Consider the following 19324-nt stretch of genomic DNA (forward strand, 5'->3'; position numbering starts at 1 on the left):
GGAAAATGAATATTGAGTCAGCTAAACTCACATGACTGCATTTTTGTACATTTAGATTCTTATCCACAGAGATATTAGTTTTAGAGTAAATACTTCTCTTTTAGATACTGTAGACAACATCTATGGACTCCATTTTACAGTTTACCCCCCAGATTTATCAAGGTATAATTAGCATAAAAATTATATTTAAGGTGTACAATGTGATGATTTGATGTACATTAACACTGTAAAATATGTACCACAATCAAGTAACTAATACATAATATAAAAAACATTTGGATGTTCCTCAAAAATTTAAAGATAGAACTATGTCATTTTCTTGAAACCAAAATATACTTCCTATATTATCATCCTGTCCAACAACCAAATAACCTTATCAAAAAAGGAAAGTACACTTTGGCCAGACTTGGTTTTGGCCAACCTAGTTAGTTCCCCATCTGTTTTTTTTAAATTTTGCAAAAGGTGAAAATCAGTCACACTAGTCAATTTGAATATCAAATGAATAAATTTATTCATTCAATATTCAAGAAATAATTTGAACATGTTCTGTGTGCCAGGCATCAGTTTAGTCACTGGCAATGCCAAGGTGACTGTGTTGCAGTCCCTCTTCTTAATTTGCTGGCAGAGTAGTAGAAGGGAGAAGTGTGGCTGAAGTGTTGTCACAGGTCACACAGTGGGTGCTGTGTCACACCGAGGAGGCCAGAGGCAGTGAGGGAGGCTGCCTAGAGGAAGTGACCGCTTAGCTGAGTCTTGGAAGAAGAATCCTTAGGGAACGATGGATTGAGGCAGGAGAGATGGAAAGAGGAAGATGATTTAAGGTAGAGTGGGATCTAGAATTGGTAGATGGGTGTGAATTAGGATGAGCCTAAGGTTTCTAGTGAAAGGCTGGATGGATTGTGTTGCCTTTGATAAAGCCATAGTATTCAGGAAGAGGAGCAGATTTTGAGAGAAAGATGATGGTTGGGTTCCATATTAGGCTAAGAGAATTTCAATTACGTTAGAAATATCTAGGAGGAGATTCAGTTAGCAGTTGGGAATGTTGATGTGAAGTTGATTTGCCTCTTTCTCTTTGAAAATTAGAAAAACATTTACTCATCTCTATTCTGATAAATAACTTGTTCTTTATGATTTCTCAAGGTTATTGGTGAGAATGCTGAGGTGACACTTGCAAGTTCTTTTAGAACGAGGATATCAATTGTATGGTCCTTAAGAATTAAATTCTTTTCCTTTACTCTTGATTTAACTATGTAGGATTTCCATCTCGTCTCGTCTTTGTTCTACCCTTTCCAGATTGAAGATCATTCTCCTTGAAAATGTGCCAAGCAAAAAGGGTTTGAATAGTCTTGCCTTCTTGTTCATCTGAAAAACCTTACATCATTTTCTAGCAGTTGGAACTTTTCCTCTATTCTCTTCTTTGGCCTCTTCTCTTCCTTAGTGCCCTTCAGGATTTTGTCTTTCTAAGACTATTCTTAAAGGTTTCAATTCTAGAGAACGGTGGCACAACAGTCTTTGGAGCTGGATAGACATAGATTCAAATCCTGACTCTATTAATTATTAGTTTTGTGTATATTATTAAATCTCTCTGAGCCTCATGTCTTCATTAAGTGGAGAAAATTAATCACAGCTACCTTTTAAGTTGTGAATATTAAATTAGATAATATATATAAAACATTTAGCATACAGATGATAAATAAGGCAATGTTCTTCTCTTAATCTGTTGTATTTGTTCCTGGTGGAATTTTCAATGAATAAAAGATAGGTTTCTACTCTCTATATTTGGGACCCCTCTCACTTTCCAATGATACTGCAAAATGAAGTGTGACTATATTTTGCTTTTCCAAATAGCACTTCAATATATTTATCTGATTCTAAGCCTAACTTTTTATATAAAGACTAGAGGCCCAATGCATGAAATTCTTGCACAGGGAGGTGGGGGCGGGGGTCCCCTCAGCCTGGCCTGCGCCTTCATTCTGTGCCACCCCTGGAAGTCAGCACACATCATAGCATCATAGCGAGCAATTGAACACCCATTCTCTCGGTCGAACTCCCAAGAGGACACTTTGCATATTAGCCTTCTATATATATAAATTTTTTTGGTTAGTATTCTTTGTTTCAGTGGGGTTTGAATTTTGTAAATCTACCCTGTGCCATTCATAATTGAACATTAAAAAATGTTCTTAATGACCTTTATTATATTTTTAATCTACCATTTCTACACTTCAGAAAAATCAGCAGTGCTCAAAACAGTCTTTTGTTCATTTGTTTTGTTTTTGCTTTCAGGATTTGTGATGCAGCCACAATCCACTGTCTCTTAGAGCAGGAACTGGCCCACGCTGTGAATGCTTGCTCCCATGCACTGAATAAAGCCAACCCCCAGTTCCCAGAGGTGAGGAGCTAATGGTAAATTTTCATTCCACAGACTTTTTTGGTGTGACATATATATTTTAATTCTATAGAAAGAACATGATGAACATGATGTAGTCTATATGAATCTGCCAGAAACTTATGGTAAATTTGTTCCCAAATTTTTCTTTTATTTTCTTCTCCCTGGCATTTTTCCATTCCTGATCTTACATCTCTTCATGTTTTCTATTTAACTTTCCATCAGTTGTCACCTTGCTATTATCCTTCTACTCTTTCTCTCTTTAACTACTACCATTCTTCCTTATTTCCCATTTTACCTTCTCCCCTACACCTAGATGCAGAACAAACTTAGATATCGTGCATTTTATTAAAGATGTTCATTCATTTTTGAAGTTGTGCACTGAAATTAATTTTACTTCATTTTGCTTTACCAAACTAATAAATTTAACAAGTTTTAATGTAGAAATTAAAATTTTATAACTTCAGTTATTTTTCCCCCCAATTTTTTAATGTAGAAGTTAATAATAGAGTGGATATAACTCCCTTGAAATGTGACATATTATAAAAGGCTATATAACATATAGAAAACAGATAACATTTTATGTTTAATTGTTCAATTAAAGTTAACTATAATAATATACAAATAAGTGTTAGTCTTTCAAGTTAAAGTCTAAAAAGCAATCTGGTTGGAACTACTGAGAGTGAAATTCATGGATGGAACTAATTATGATCAGATAATCCCCCTTTTAAAACATGATTTTCTTTGCTAACTCCTTTATGGGAATATGTATATACTGTTATCACATATAAGTATTTGTACCTAGGAGATATGGTCCTGGGTGTATCCACTGTAGTCGGTGGTTACAGAATTAGAAGAGTAATTATGCTGACAAACATGACCATGAAATTGTGCAATTATAATAGAATTTTGGTAGATTTTAAAAATATTTGTGATGTGAATTTAAATTGGAAGAATAAAATTGAGAATATTTGCTAATGATTGAATTCCAGTTTAATACAAAACTACTTATCTTTGATTTTTTTTTTTTTCCTAGAGTCTTACGAGAGACACTGCCACTGAAATAGCCATCAATGTGAAGGCACTATATAATGAAACGGAATCTTTACTGGTTGGCAGAGTTCCTTTGGTAAGGAAAAGAAATGGTTGATCACATAAGAATGATGACACATGTGTGGACCTTACCTTCATTAGGGAATCATGCATTTATCAGATTCTAATGCAAAAGCAGCCTTCTGGCCCCCATCCTCAGAGCTTCCTTTTTACCTAGATTGTCCTTCAAGAAAATACATGGCTAACTCTGGGAGTTATGATCCAGGCCTGCAAGAGATTACTCCTCACATATGCCAACATATGTTTATGCAATCCTGCTCTGCCCAGTCAGTTTTGAGAGACGTGAGCTTTATAAAGTACAATAGACATTCCTCAGGTATCACTAACTCATTATTGCAGAAAAGTAGAGGAAGTCATAGGTTTGTTCTCAAAATTAACATTAAAATAGGATTGGTATGGTTTTGTAAATTTGCTTAAAAAGACACTTTCTAGACTTAGTTTTTCAAAACTCAATTTCAGGAATTAGCTGTTTCCCTAAATTAACGCAGATTGGTGCTGGACATCAGGAATATGACCACGGCCCATTGACCACACATAAGTGCTAGAAGATCATAGATATCCTGTTTGGTTTGCCCAGAATCCTTGCCTTGTCAGCCTTTATTCTTAGTGTTTTCAAACGTTCCAGCATGTTGGGTCTTTTCGCCACCTAGTGTTCAATTGTGGTTTATTCACACATGCTGTTGCAACTATGTTCTTCCTATAACAGTTCTGATTAATAGGTGATGATCTTAAAACATTTCTCTTGACTGTAATTTTATCTCTTGTTTTGTATTTAAATATACACTTAAATAAAAGTGATAGTAAAATTCATAGTATCTGTCACAGTGGGAAAATGGGAGCTGTGTTCTATAGTTTAGCTAACTAATAAGTGACTGCAGTTGGAATTTCTGTTTGATTGGAGTCCAGAAGAGTGTGGCCCTCGCAGCATCCTTTATTCTGAGAGGAGGAGCTAAAGGCTACATGAAGTCCATTGCTCTCACCTACCTACTGAGGAAACTGAAATATAGCTTCTTTAAGGCAAGAGGTGACTGTTTCTGCTGTGGCCATGAAGAATAATTTTTAGGAAGAAATATTGGTTACATCTTTTGATAAAAACAGTGGGAATCTTGGCTGTTCTTCATGCTTCTATTATTAACCAGAATCTTCTTGCTCCTCTTCTAAACTTAGTCCCATAGGAAATCCAGTGAGCTGGATTTGGTCCCAATTTTTAGATGGAGGACGGGTATATTTTCTTGTGTTATTTGAAGTACATTTAAGGTAATTTCTAGTTGACAAGAACTAGAAGCATAACTTATTCTGTATTTTAGTTCTCTATACCAAAAGTATCCATTAAATGTTATTTGGTTAATATTTATCAGTTACGTTATTTTAATACATAAGGACTTCCCTCACTTTTAATTCTTCTGTCACTGTCAAAAATGTATGTTTGGTCTAAAATGTTTACCACTAAATTTTATCAAATTTACCTTAGGCAATATTGATATCACAATAAAAAGAATCATATTTGAGAGCAACTGAAGTTTACTCTTTTTCTGGATTCTAGAATAAATATGTAATGACCATTTATCAATTTTATAAGAGAGAGATTTTTAGAATAAAAAGGAAAGTGGTAAATTTTATATGACAACCTGGAGAATCTCTATATTTTAATTTTATTTTTTGAGAGAGAGGGAGAGAGAGAGAGGAAGAAGAGAGATAAATTAGATGAAAAGAAAGAAAGAAAGAAAGAGAAACATTGATTTGTTGTTTCACTTATTTATGAATTCATTTGTTGATTCTTGTATGTGCCCTGACCGGGGATCGAATCTGCAACTTGGTGTATCGGGACAGGGCTTAACCAACTGAACTACCCAGCCAGGGCCCTCCATATTTTTATTAACTAGTAGAAATGGTAAACCTTAAATAACAGAGGGGGGGAAATAGCATCCATAATAGATAACAGTAATATTCTCTCTGAACTTTTAGTTTAAAATTCTGTGAACCTATATGTGTTACTTTACAACTGTAAAGTACTTTATAAAAATACTGATTAGCTAGAAGAGACCTTAGAAATAATCTAGTCATATTCTACTGTTCATTGAGGAGGAAACTAAGACTCCTGAAATCAATGGACCTTCCCTTGGTTGCAAAGTTAGTAACAAGTCTGGGACTAGGAATCAGTCACCTCCCTTCTAGTTCTGTACATAATAGTGTTTGTTTCACCTTTATTTATTTATTGAATTTATAAGTGCTTTCTAATAACTGCTTCAAATGGGTGGTTAATAGGAGACCAGTTAAATGATTGTTGAAGTTTCTAAACCCTCTTCCAGATTACAAGCCATTTAGCTTTTTGCCTTGCCCTGATTTTTACAACAGCTTTTCATCACAAATTTTTCTGAGGTTTGTGGGTTGTTGTTTTTTAATTAAACTTATTATTTTTCATTTTCCAGGAGATTTTTGTGCCAAGCAGTTCTTTTTATATGATCTATTTTTTGACCAATTTAAAAAATATTATTGTTTGTTCACATAGTGATCTATGTAAATCAGAAGGATTTTTGCCACAAATAAGTAAGAATAATCAGATTACTCACTAGAGCAAAAGTCACACTAATTACTTATATCCTGGGAAGTAAGGATAACTCTTTCCAGGTCTTTTTCAATGAACCCCATGTAAGATTTTTTGTTCTTTCCTAATATTCCTTTATATTAAAAACAACTACAGCAATAACCACAACCTAGCCTAGCCTAATAAGCGATGAAGGTGTTCATTATCAAATAAAATAACTTACTCTATTTGGGTTGAGCACTGAGCCTTGTTTTGCTTTGTTTTTGACCTGCTGGTAACCAGCAGCTGGAATCCCCACACGAGGAGCGGGTGTCCAGTGCCTTACACTCTGTGGAGGTGGAGCTGCAGAAGCTAACAGAGATCCCTTGGCTTTATTACATCCTCCACCCAAATGAGGACGAGGTATGTAAAATTCAGCCTGTTTCTCGGTCAGTGTCAACTTGATGATGATAGAATTTGAATCCATCTTTTGCAAAAGAGATATCCAGAGGAAAATAAATTTTGAATATTACTTTTAGGTGAACCAAGGTAACATGGGAACCACTACATTTTCAGTAGTATATGACAGCATGAACTTCTTTGAAGACGTTATCCCGTCAGCAATGTTTTTTGTTAGTAACTGAGTCCTGCGTTGTCTCTAATATTAGAGTAGGTTTTCTTCTTTTACTGTCCTGAGAAAATTCTCTTCTTGCTCCACTCGAACAGGAGCCTCCTATGGATTGCACCAAGAGAAACAGCAGAAGCACAGTGTTTCGCATAGTGCCAAAATTTAAAAAGGAAAAGGTGCAGAAGCAGAAGATAAGCTCACAGCCTGGTAGGTGGTCCACAGTGGGAGGGAATGAATAGCATTACAGAAAAACAACTGATTACAATGATTCCACTAAGGCGATGAAATGCTCTAGATCAGTGGTTCTCAACCTGTGGGTCGTGACCCCTTTGGCGGTCGAACGACCCTTTCACAGGGGTCGCCTAAGACCATCCTGCATATCAGATATTTACATTACGATTCATAACAGTAGAAACATTACAGTTAGGAAGTAGCAACGAAAATAATTTTATGGTTGGGTCACAACATGAGGAATTGTATTTAAAGGGCCAGAAGGTTGAGAACCACTGCTCTAGAAAATGGCAATCATTGTTCTACATATTGAATGTACTAAATGCCACTGTAAAATGGTTAAAATGGGGAGTTTCATTTGATGTTCATTTTACTATAATAAAAAATTATATTGTACCTAAAATATGTCCAATATCAGTAGGAATCAGTAGTTATGAAGCACACAAGAAAATGCAGTGGCTGCTGATTTGCTTTACTTGGTTTGGTGGCTGTCATGCACCCATGCAAATGGTTCTCTGTCTTGCTCACCAGCAATTCAAGGCCTCGGCGTCTAACTTGTTTCTCTTCTTCAAAATTAAAATCTAGATCATTTCGATAAATGGAACATAGAAACTTCCATCTTTTCCTTTAGCTTGTTAAATATATTTTCTACCTAAAGTTCTGTATTTTCTTTCTCCTGTTTTAAGGACTTACTACACCATTTGGCAATCTACTGTGACATTTGCATTCTCAAGCAAAGATTAAATTCTCTTTGAAGTTGTCTTTCTAGTTCCCTTCCCACCTTTCCCTAGTGCTTCCATTTAACGCTATGCTAGAGCTAAAGCAACTTCAAGTTCTTTGTATATGATGGTTGGTGCCTTTCACCATCAAATCAGTTTCTAATTTCTCTGAGTCAGCTATCACCTTGTCAAAAGTGATATATAATCTGATTTTTGACAATCAAAGAGCAGCTCTTAAAGGGCATTTCAAAACCAAATATGGCAAATAAGAAGGCTTTTAAATAGCAAATCAATATTGAGTCAAGTATGTAAAAGAATGATTATACCTATTGAAAAATAACAATCCAAATAATCTTAGAGTAGTGTTGACTATTTTTAGATGATGTTAAATCAGTTTAACAGGACATTTATTTTTATAATTATCAATAGTAGTAGAATCAATAAAGGCAGCACTTGAAGTCAGCAAGACTTAAAGCAGAAGTTTGTCTAAAATTTAGTACCCTGTGTTAGATTTTAAATTTTAATTAGCATTTGTAGCTAATTAAACTATAACTAGTTTCATATATGATCTTAAGGAAATCATCAGAACTTATTTAGACCTTGTACTACCAATCCCAATTATGAGAAATACATCTTTTGTACATACTGTGTAGTTTGGGTGGCTTTAACGAGGACATTGAGCTAACGCTAAGGACACAGGTGCACTGCAGTGAATGTCTTTGTGGTCCTTATGTTGACCTGCATGGGGAAGAAATGGAACTGTAGTTTTGTTGAAACACCTTTAACCTTTCCCTCTGCTAGCACTGCTGCTGTATTCTGTTTGCATCTCCTTTGGCCAACCTTTGCTTTGTAATGCATTGAGCATGTAGAAATTAAGGGGGTTTTGCTCTTAACTTTGGTAGTTCAGAAATGGGGCACAGAGGAAGTTGCTGCTTGGCTGGATCTGATCAATTTGGGAGAGTACAAAGAAATCTTCATCCGTCATGACATCAGAGGGGCTGAACTTTTGCATCTGGAAAGGCGAGATCTTAAGGTATTTCCTTTGTGCTACTCTTTGCTCTTGAAAGTTTTTCTTGCAAAACAAAATCCCTCCTCCTGTGCCTCTCCTGTTACGTGCTTATAGCTTGGCTTATGTTATGCAAACGTGCAGTAATCTAATATGCATTGTCCTGTGGTCTGAATTCCTTGTATGCTTTTTAAACAAGAATGTCAGCAATATTTTCCTGTCAAAATCTTTCTCCGGCTATTATAGCTAAAGCTTAGCATGACTTTAGTAATTTTTCTCTGCATTCATTGGTATGGCTGTCTCTATATGCTAATATTTTTAAATGGATGATGTTTCCATCTGCTCACTCTACTGGATTAGCATGAAAGGTGATAATTGTTGCTGAAAATAACTTTAAAAATCTAATATAAGGCTAACAACTAAAAATTAACTCAAAATATCAATGACAAAGCCTTCCTAATATATGGAACTAGGTGAGATACCTATAGCAGTCCTGTGATTTTGCATTTCTAAATTGATGTCAGAGGCACAACTAGACCGATAAATTCAAATTTCTTTCTATGACTTATTAAAATTGTATTCTTCTCAAAAATAAATGTGTTTTATTTAGTAACGGAAGTAAAAATTATGCCTTTTACTAGAAGCAGCTCAGAGCCTATTTGTCATTTATGATGGAAAAGGAAAATCATTAATTCATGATCTACAGCAATTCCCTTTCATTCTATCAGTAGAGACTCAACAATAAAAATGGCCAAAGTAGCCTCTTGGGTCTCAGAGTTAGGAGTAGGATTTGTCATGTTACGTTTTTTTACCACATGTTTCCAGATTAAAATTCCAAGGTGCTTAATAAACAAGCAACAAAGCCTTCAGTATTTGTTGGAGTGATCCCTTTCCTGTAGACCAATTTCTAAAATGCTTGATACAGTTAGTTCCTGACAAATTCATGAACTGTCTGTGTCTATCTATAAGTACATTAGCAGACATTTTTGAACAGATAAAGGGTAATGTATAGTTGTTTAGAATGCAGAGTCATATAATTTTAGCACAATGACAGACATTTATACCTAAACATTTTTAACCCAGAGTAAGCTATATATATAAATGCCTAATATGCAAATTGGCACGGAACAAAGGAAGGCCCCAGCCAGCAGCCAGAAAGAAGGCCCCAATCGGCCCTGATCGCTAGCCAGGCCTAGGGACCCTACCCATGCATGAATTTCATGCACCAGGCCTCTAGTAATAAAATAATAGATTAATTAATTTTCTTAGTTGAGAGTCCCAAATCTAGAATACAACAAAAGATACGGTGTTAGAGCTCATAAAGTAAAGGTTGGCTTCAAAACTTGAATGTACACAACAAAATAAATGTGAGGGATTGTTATTTCCAACTTATTTATGTAGCTTCTGATGTCATCAGCAGGCAGCAACATTTATTGAATAGCTACTGATTAACGTTCTACCAGCTTCCCTGGGGGGTATCTGCCCTCTAGAAGTTTGCATCTCATTTTCTATAGATAAGCATCATTCAAGGATTAGACAGTGTGTGGGTGTGTGTGTGCATGCTCATTTTATATGTGTACATGAGAAACACATATAAACATGAAAATACACACAGTGAGTGAAGCAAATATTTGCAGAATGAAAAAAAAAGAGCATATACTTATACTAAGTCAAAGTTAGAGTGGAAGGACCAGGCTGGAAAAAAAGAATAAGAGCTAAGTGTAGATAGTCAAGAATTATTTTAGTAAACTTTCTCTTCAGCTTTCATGGGACCTTTGGTTCTGTTTTGTTTTTATTTTTAATATAAATAACATTCTTTCTTAAAAGTTTTGTTTTAGAAATTTGCATTAATAGTTCTTTTGGTTCTAAAACAGAGTGTGGGGAAATGGGAAAGGAGAAAAATAGTTTTACAGAGAGATCCTTCAGTAGAACAAAACCATGAAGGTAGAAAATGAGTTGCCCTGGGTCTCTGTGGTTGTAGCTGCCAGAAACAGCAGACCCTTCAGGGTCACGTCTCTAAATGTGAAGGATTACTTACACTGTCTATGAATATATTATATCAGTGGTTCACAAGTTTGTATTTTCAGCCCTGACCTCATTTGTGAACTTTAGGATTATTCTACTTGATACTTGGCTATCACATATGGATGTCAATCTTAACATGTCCAAAACTAAACTTTTGAGCTCCTATCCCATTTCCATTCTGCCCCTTCTCCAGTGCTCTTAGTAAACCACCCTGCTCTCTCTCCAGGTGCTTGAGCCAGAGAAACCCAAGGTCATACTTGGCACCTTCCGCTTTCTCATCCTTTCCCCCTAACTCATTAAGCCCATCACAAAGTCAGGTTGCTTTCTCCTGTCCATATCCTACTCCATGATACTGTACCCTCTGCCTGTGTAAGGTTAGTGGCTTCCTGGCTCTCCCTTCCACTGCTACTCTTGCTCTCTCTAGCACATTATCCCCATTGCAACCAGAGTGATAATTTTAACATTAGACATATCACTTTCTGCTTAAAACATTTCAGTGGCTTCTCCTTTCTGTTAGAATAAAGACTCACATCTTTGTGAGGCCAACAGGATCTGCCTGTTTATTTAACCTGCTATGGAATCACTGGCCCCTTGCTTATTTCATTTGCTTAAAAATAATAAACTCATTCTCACCTTAGGAGTGTACCTTCTGATAGTATGCTTCTCCTCCTGACCTCACCTGGCTAAGTCCTGCTCAGTTCTTGGCTCAGGTGTTACTGCCTTATCACCAAAACAACTAGAGATAGTAATGTGACCGTCCAGAGGTGACAAAGGGAGAAAATTCCTAATGTGCTTTAACAGACAAATAAACTGATTGATTGCATTATTTTTATTCCTGGAAGACAGAAGGAAAAACTGATAGACACCAAAGAAAATGACAAAGACACAGTGGTTTTTGTTCGGTTGGTTCTTGTTTTTTTTCTATTTGGAAAGTTGTGTATGTGTGACTAGAAGGGTACCTCAATATCTACAAAGCATGCCTCTGCAAAATTAGGCCTATTAATCCAAAGAAAGCAAAAGCCAATAATAAAGACTATGAAAAATAAATTATGAAACATATAACTAATATCAAGGCATAACTTTATCACAGCCTAACTCCTAGAAAACATGAAAGTACTGAACTCAAAAGAAAGAAAATATAGCTAATAAGTTAGTGTAGCTCTATGGGAAACATTCATTTCATTATACTGCAGTATTAATTTTGAGTAGAATCTGGCCTCTCAAAAGTTTTTATTCTTGAGAATACAATGTGCATATGGCCTAAAATAAAATATGTAGTGCTAAATATATATATTTTCAGAATGTAATAAATTTTTTAAATTTTTTTTATCACAATTTACGTTCAATATTATTTCATATTAGTTTTAGGTGTATAGCGTGGTGGTCAATCGTATACTTTACAAAGTGTACCCCTTCATATTTTTAGCACCCACCTAGCATCGTACATAGTTACTACAGCATTATTGACTATATTCCTTATGCTATAGATCACTGTGACTATTTTGGAACTATCAATTTACACATCTTAATCCCTTTATCTTTTTCACCCATCTCCTAACCCCTCTTCCATCTGGCAAACATCAGTCTTTTCTGTACATCTGTGAGTCTGTTTCAATTTTGTTTGTAAATTAATTTTGTTCTTTAAATTCCACATGTAAATGAAAATATATGGTCTTGCTCCGTCTTATTTCACTTAGTCTAATAACCTCTAGGTCCATCAATGCTGTTGTAAATGGTAAGATTTCATTCCTTTTTTATGGCTAAGTAATATTCCATTCTACATATGTACCACAACTTTCTACCCACTCATCTATTAATAGGCACTTGGGTTGCTTCCCCAGGTAACTATGTTATCACAAAGCATAAAGGATATTAAATATTCCACGCAAATCAAAGAATCTGAATACAACTATAAATGCAATTTAATCTTCCTCTAGGATTTGACCTTGCTTTTGTTATTTTAGCAAAAGCAAGGAAAATATATAGTTGCCTTAAGACTGATTGTGGATGACCTGGTGTCATATGAGAAAATATTTTTCAGGGTCAGTTAAATATTGTAAGAATTTTACCCTGAAATTATCTCAAGCTTGAAAAGAGCACTGGCTATGGAAAGAGTATTTTCCAGAAGGATTCAGAGGCTTCAGGAACACTGCTGCTATGGAATTCAGATTGCTCATAAAGTTTATGGAGAAACTGCGTGTGTGTGTGTGTGTGTGTGTGTGTGTGTGTGTGTACTTAAAACAGGTTGATCTATTTCATTTAAAAGTAAACAGTGCTCTTAGTCTGCAGAACAAAGTGGATATTTGGAATTTTTATCTTCTCAGAAAAATAATCTTGTGGTACCGTATCCTGTTTTCTAGGCTGCTTTGGAATTAATCATTTTATTAATTTTCAAATATTTTAAACTCTTTTGTAAAGTTAAATATTCCACTTCACATATTATGCCCCTTACACCTGAAGAAGGCTGTCGTGTTTGGAGGCCATCACCCTTTCATTTAGTTTCTCAGATAGTGAATATTATGGCTCTCTTAGATGGCTTTCATTCATTCCTGCAGCAGGTGTTTATTTGCTAAGTGCCTGCTCTGTGCTACACACTCTGCAATCAGCATCCATTTCTGAAAATTAACCATTGAATCTTGGTTCTTTATAGAAAATAATTCTTTAAGAAATGAGAAGAGTTCTGAGGGAAAGGAGCCAAAAGAGGTGGAGGAAAAACACCAACCCACAGATACCTATGTCTAAGAAATTTTTTACACTTATACATTACAAAGTGTGAGGAATACTTAAATATTCCCCAGAAATCAAAGACTGTGGGTGCAGCTGCAACTAACTGCATTTGTGTTCCAAATGTAGGTAATGGGCACTGGTGTCTTCCTTCAGGATTAGGCCTCACGTTTAAGTTCACTTTACCAAGGAAGTGTGTAGTTGCCTGGAGGCTAATGTGGATACCCATGTGTCACACCTAGCATTTCACAGAGATCCCAAATGGACCTGTGTTTCTTAAGAAAAGAAGAGCAAAGAGAAACTAATTTAGACTCTAGAAGAACTGCCATTGTATATAATTCATGAGAATGTACATTTAAGAGTTTGTGTATTTTATTGGTTGGTATTTTTTCAGTGTCAGGTTATTTTTGTTTTGTAAACTTATTTTTTAGCTTTTACTTCCTGAATCATTAAATATAAACTAAAGTAAATGAAGTGAATGCTAATTATAAGCTTAATATTTAATCTCCAATTTTCTCTTGTCAATAAACTTCTTTCTCTACCTTCCCACCTCTTTTTTTTTTTCCTTTTTCGTTTAGGACCTGGGGATATCGAAAGTGGGTCATATGAAGCGAATTCTCCAGGGAATTAAAGAGCTTGGAAGGAGCCCTCCCCAGTCTGAGGTGTAATCATATCGGTGCTATTCCTTAGAAGGAAAGTAATTGCTACTTAATACAAAGTCCTTGGAAGCAGTTGACTGTTCGTGTAGTTTTCTGCCCAGATAAGTAAGCACCACTGAAGCACCTCCATGGCTTGATATTTTGCCATTGGTGAAAATTTTGATTTGAGGTATTAGAAAATATTTTTGTGCCAAAAAATACATTCCACAAAGCTATTTTCTTACTGTGCAAACCTGATATGTTCAAATTTGCTCATATAAGTAAAACAGTATGATGAGACAATTGCATTGTACAAAAGGTGAAATTGCAGAATGTTTGCTTTCCTTAAACCTGGTCAGATGGAATGGTCTTACTGTGCACTCACATAATAGTGTATGGCTAAAACTTCTTAGGTCTCATTATTGGAGGCATTGGCTTCCTCCTGAAAATCGTTGGTTAGAGGACTAAGATATATAAAGATGTGTTTTGAATGTTAGATTGGTATCACCTCAGATTCCTAGTGTCCTGTGGTCAAATAATAGGGTTAAAATCCCTCAAATACTATGAATGAATGAACGCAAATCTTAATGCACGGTGTTGCTGCCTGAATTGTCTCTTTCTTGCATGTCCAACATCTACTATTGTAAAACTTAGTGTTAATGTCAGTTTTAATGGGATTAATTTATTACTACCTAAGTACCTTTTTGTTAGCTATAGGCACTTTTCTGTTCTTTGATGTGGACTTTGCATAAATATTCTCTATCTAAGAATTTGTGAACATGTGTCTATGCCATAATCAACAAATGATAAACATTTTAGGCAAGCCAATTTTTGTCAACCTATCATAAAGAGTAGGTATGCACATTAAGAAAATTCCCTGGATAGTTTCATAAAATTACACATTCTGTTGTCTAACAACATTATGCTTTCCAAACCAAATTTTCCACATTTGTTCTTATTTTTCCATTTCAATTTAATAATTACTTACTGCTGTGTTTGCATTTATATATAGTAACTGTTGACATCCAGGAATTTCTTCAACGTCTCAACTGTGGTTTGTATACTGATCACTCACCCAGACTCACCCACTAGCTAAAGTTATGCTTGACATGAACTTCCTCCCAACAAGAGAAATTTAAAATTTTTAAAGGCCTTTACATTATTATTATTATCTCATGTAATTCTTATATCTTATCAGGTAGATATTATTTTCTTTTTCTAACCATCATACTTCAGTGTAGCTCATTAGGAGTCAACATTGCAATTATCAAATCTTTGAAAGCCAAAAGCATACATATCAACCAGTCACAAAATACCTTCAAATAATCTCTTTTTAGATATTATATGCCAAAAATTAATTATAATATTTAAAAATCTTCTATATACAAGAAGTAAGCAGGGTACTGTACTGACCCAGTGGTGACAATTTTCATAAAGTAACGTTTTAGGTAGGTGCTCAATAGGAATATATACACACGCATATATACATATACACACATATATGTATATACACCCATATACATTATATGCATATTCATGCTTATAATCACAAAATATGCTCTCATTGATATTTTCTAGACAATTATTTGCTGAATGCTTAAAGAGAAATATAAATGGGAAAGCATTAAAATGAACTATTGTCAGACATAATTTAATTATATCAAAGAAGTTTAATTATTTGACATTTTATTCTTATTTACAACTTTAGTCTCTAACTACTAGAAAAATCACAAAATTTGGATATCTTAAAAATAAATAAACCTGATAGGTAGGTTCATGACCAAGTGTGTCTGACTATATATTTTACCTCAGTTGTGAATTAGTGGAAATTTTCCAAAGAGAATTATACCAGGTAGCTTAATAGTGTAAAAAGTTACTCACTTAAAATGTTAATGTTACCCACACCTAAGAAATCACAGGCCTTTTCCAGTTCCTTTTTTAGTCCCCTGTCCCCTGCCCCCCAGCCTGCACGATGTCCTGCTCTTCCAGACACTTCCCTGGGAAAATAAAACACATGCCCGGTCTCCCTATCCAGCAAGGAGGTGGGAACTCTAGACAAGAATGAATTAATATAAAGATCTTTATTGATTTTCACTTCCTCAAATACCTCTTTGCCAATAGAGAAGATTCTTAAGCTATTACATTTTCAGAATGGAAAAGGAAGATATAAATGACTGAACTTTTTGGTTTGATGTTGATCTTTCAATCTTAGATACCATCTCTTATATTTACTGTAAAACCTCAGTTAATGGAATCTTTAGGTAGGTAGAATTCTCCTGCAAGTGGCTCTTAGATGAGGGGAATCCTTTAAAATGACCATTTCGATATCTTTTTTGTTGAATGATAGCACATTTCCTGGTACATTTTGTCATGTGGAGTTGTGTAGGATTCAAATGACTTCACTCACACCTGTTTGCCAGGGTAGTGCCCTCAGAGCCTCCTTAGGCACCTGGCAGTGTCACAGAGGAACCAGCTTCTTGTAATAGATGGGGTTACAAAGAAAACAGGATGAAGAATTTCTCTAGGGGGTCTGATTACAGCTCTGGGGAGTGCAGGTGAGGCCCCGGTGCTAGTCCACGCACTAGCTGAGCTGTAATGGCTACCTTTCCTCTCTGCTAGGCTCACACATGCAGAGAATTTGGGAGGGATGGCAAGGAATCACAACCAAAATCCACTTCCTTTCAGTCTCATTTTTCTGAGGAAGAACGTGCTTTTCAAGAAGGAAAGGGACAGAGTCAGGCCTAGGTAGAATTTCAGTGTAAACTTAATTTTTCTCTTCAGCGTCTTTCCACCTCCCTTTTATTTCTGTTATTTTTTCTGAGTTTATTTCTTTTTTTAATTTAAATTTATTGGGGTGACATTGGTCAACATGAACATATCGGTTTCAGGCGTGGGTTTCTGTATTGCACCATGTGTCCACCTCCCTCTCTGAATTTCTTTCCCAGTTCCTGGCTTCACGTTTTCCCATGTGCCCAGTATATGATGGTTGCTCAAATTCTCACTGCCATATATTACCCTTTCCTCATCAACTGTCCCACTGCAAAATGGCTCCTTTCATCTCTCCTTGCCTGAGCACTCATTGTGGGTCATCTAGCAAAATTTTAGGAAGAAGACAATATAAAGAAACTAACTTTACAGTTTGTATTTAATAAAAGGAAACGTTAATTTAAGTGAATTAGTGGATTAGGTAATTGGGAACTATGATACACATTGCTGTGACTAAGAAAGGAGTCATCCCGCGAATGTCTAGACCTGTGCTGTCCGATGTCATAGCCACTAGGCTCAAGTGGCCATTTAAATCTAAATTACTTTATGTAGAAATTGAGTTTCTCATGTGCACTAGCTACATTTCAAGTGCTCAATGGCCACAGTGGACTAACAGATGTTGAGTATATACATCATTGCAAAAACTTTACCAGATAGCATTGGCCTAGAGCAGAGGTGGGGAACATCTGGCCTGCCAAAGCATTAAGGGTGAGTTCATTAAATGTTTAACCAAATACAGTAGACTGATTTTTAAGTTGATGATTTTCTATGTTTTGCAAATGATGTTATAAATATCCCAATGGCCCTTGGCAGAAAAAAGGTTCCCCACCTCTGGTCTAGAGCATTGCTACCCAAAATGTAGTCCATGGACCAGCAGCATCCTTATCTCCTGGAAACTTATAGAAAGGCAGATTCTTAGGTTTACTCCAGACCTACTGAGTCTAAACCTTGGAACAAGATTCGTCAGGTGATTAGCACTAACCTAAATATGTTTTATTCCTCCTAGATATTAGGGATTTCTGGTCTTTAAAAGATGCTCAAAATAGCTCATTCCCCAACCCACTGTTTCATATCGCTTCTCTAGCTAATCCTAGAAATCAGTTAAAACTCATTTATTCTCCTCATTTATCGCCCTAACTGAGCTTTCTTCTCCACCCATATTCCTAATTCTGGCTCTAGATGAACCCTACCTACCCAGTTATTATATTTTGGTAGTGAAGGTGGAACACAGGAAATTGGCTAACAAACACAGCTGGCCTCTCTCCAGCCCCTCACCCCACATCTTAGTCACTAACAATCTGCATTCACTCAGTTTGTTGCTCATGTGGCATTCTCATTTGTTCACAACTTAAGTAACAGGAAATATTTTCAGAAGAATATGTACTGAGACAAGTAAAGACTGGGTCAGTTTCTTATAACTTCACTTTCTCTTATCAGTAGATTATCCTGTTGACATAGTTCATGCTTGAGAACACGGCAGCACACACACATTAAATGAATCATTAGTCATGAAAACCCAAGATTGCAAATAAAGTAAATGTGTCATTAAAGCCCTCAGAGAAAGCATTTGTTTGCTAGACTAAGTCTGTTAATTATGCTAACTTATCTTTATTTTCAGGTAGCTAATCATTCCTTAAAATAGTGCCTGAAAATACTTTATCATATTCTTGACTTTGAAAATAAAAATTATTTAATTCTACAATAAGATCTTTCCTGATGGCTTTTGGTTAATAATCCTTCACTTAATGTGTACATATTGATACATTTTGAGAGATACTTTATCTAATTTTCATGAATAAAGAGGGCACTACTTTAATCTTCATGGAAGTAATTTTTAACAGGAATTGAGGAAGGAAATACTCATGCAAAGCATGACTTAGAAAATTATAGTGCAAAGTTCTATACATCCTTCTAAAGTAAGTGATCTATTATCTCTGACTGGGCTGACAACATATTGGACTTTTGTGTTATGTAGATGTGAATTCTGTAAGGGTATAGCTTCTCATTAAGCCATAAAAGCTGTCTCAACCTTGATATCTAGGATCTCTCCTGTCCTCCCCCCATCCCTGTAAAGTCATCCTGTATTTTTCAGATGAAATTTGGATAAAACAGTGGGTTTAGAGATTGATGATACAAGTGGCAGTTTTAAAAGATCAAGCTCTTCAAATCAGCTGAAAAGAATGAGAAGTGAAGATTCCTCAAATACTGTCAGACTCCCAGGAGGTCCCAGTGCTTGGGTGCCATGCCTCTCCCTTGCCCTCTCTGCTCACCATCCATGCCAAGTGCAATGGGGCCTGGGACTTGTTTGTCTCTGCTGTGGCATCTCCCCAGTGACTTCCATATAGCAGTCTCTGCATCACATGGATAGCATGTAGGATACCTTCCTAAAGAAACAACCAAAACTTCTAAAAGGCCATGATAATTGGCTTTATAATAAGCAAAGCACTAATTTTTAATCTTTATTGTTGTTTTCTCTTTACTATTTCCTCCAAGTTTTGTTTAGAGATATTTCTGTTAGGATAAAAAAAACTGTAAAGATTTATTATTACAAAGAACAGTGAGATAAA

General features: G+C 35.6%; 1 protein-coding gene across 4 annotated transcripts in view; it reads left to right on the top strand.

Moving 5' to 3' along the window:
• The window catches only part of DGKH (diacylglycerol kinase eta), a 119712-nt gene extending 102233 nt beyond the window's left edge, over window positions 1–17479 (top strand). For 2 of the 4 annotated variants that reach the window (XM_006752963.2, XM_015559501.1), the window contains 5 exons: window positions 2281–2386; window positions 3420–3512; window positions 6324–6443; window positions 6747–6855; window positions 13932–17479. In XM_006752963.2, coding sequence (XP_006753026.1) covers window positions 2281–2386; window positions 3420–3512; window positions 6324–6443; window positions 6747–6855; window positions 13932–13984 — 481 coding nt within the window. In that variant the 3' untranslated portion in view covers window positions 13985–17479. Of the gene's footprint in view, window positions 1–2280; window positions 2401–3419; window positions 3513–6323; window positions 6444–6746; window positions 6856–8500; window positions 8632–13931 lie in introns of those variants that run through there. The other 2 variants (XM_015559489.1, XM_015559497.1) reach the window with 2 other exon arrangements.
• Window positions 17480–19324: the final 1845 nt, after the last annotated feature.

The sequence above is a fragment of the Myotis davidii genome, unplaced genomic scaffold, assembly GCF_000327345.1.
Source record: "Myotis davidii unplaced genomic scaffold, ASM32734v1 scaffold70, whole genome shotgun sequence".
NCBI classification, from domain to species: Eukaryota; Metazoa; Chordata; class Mammalia; order Chiroptera; family Vespertilionidae; genus Myotis; species Myotis davidii.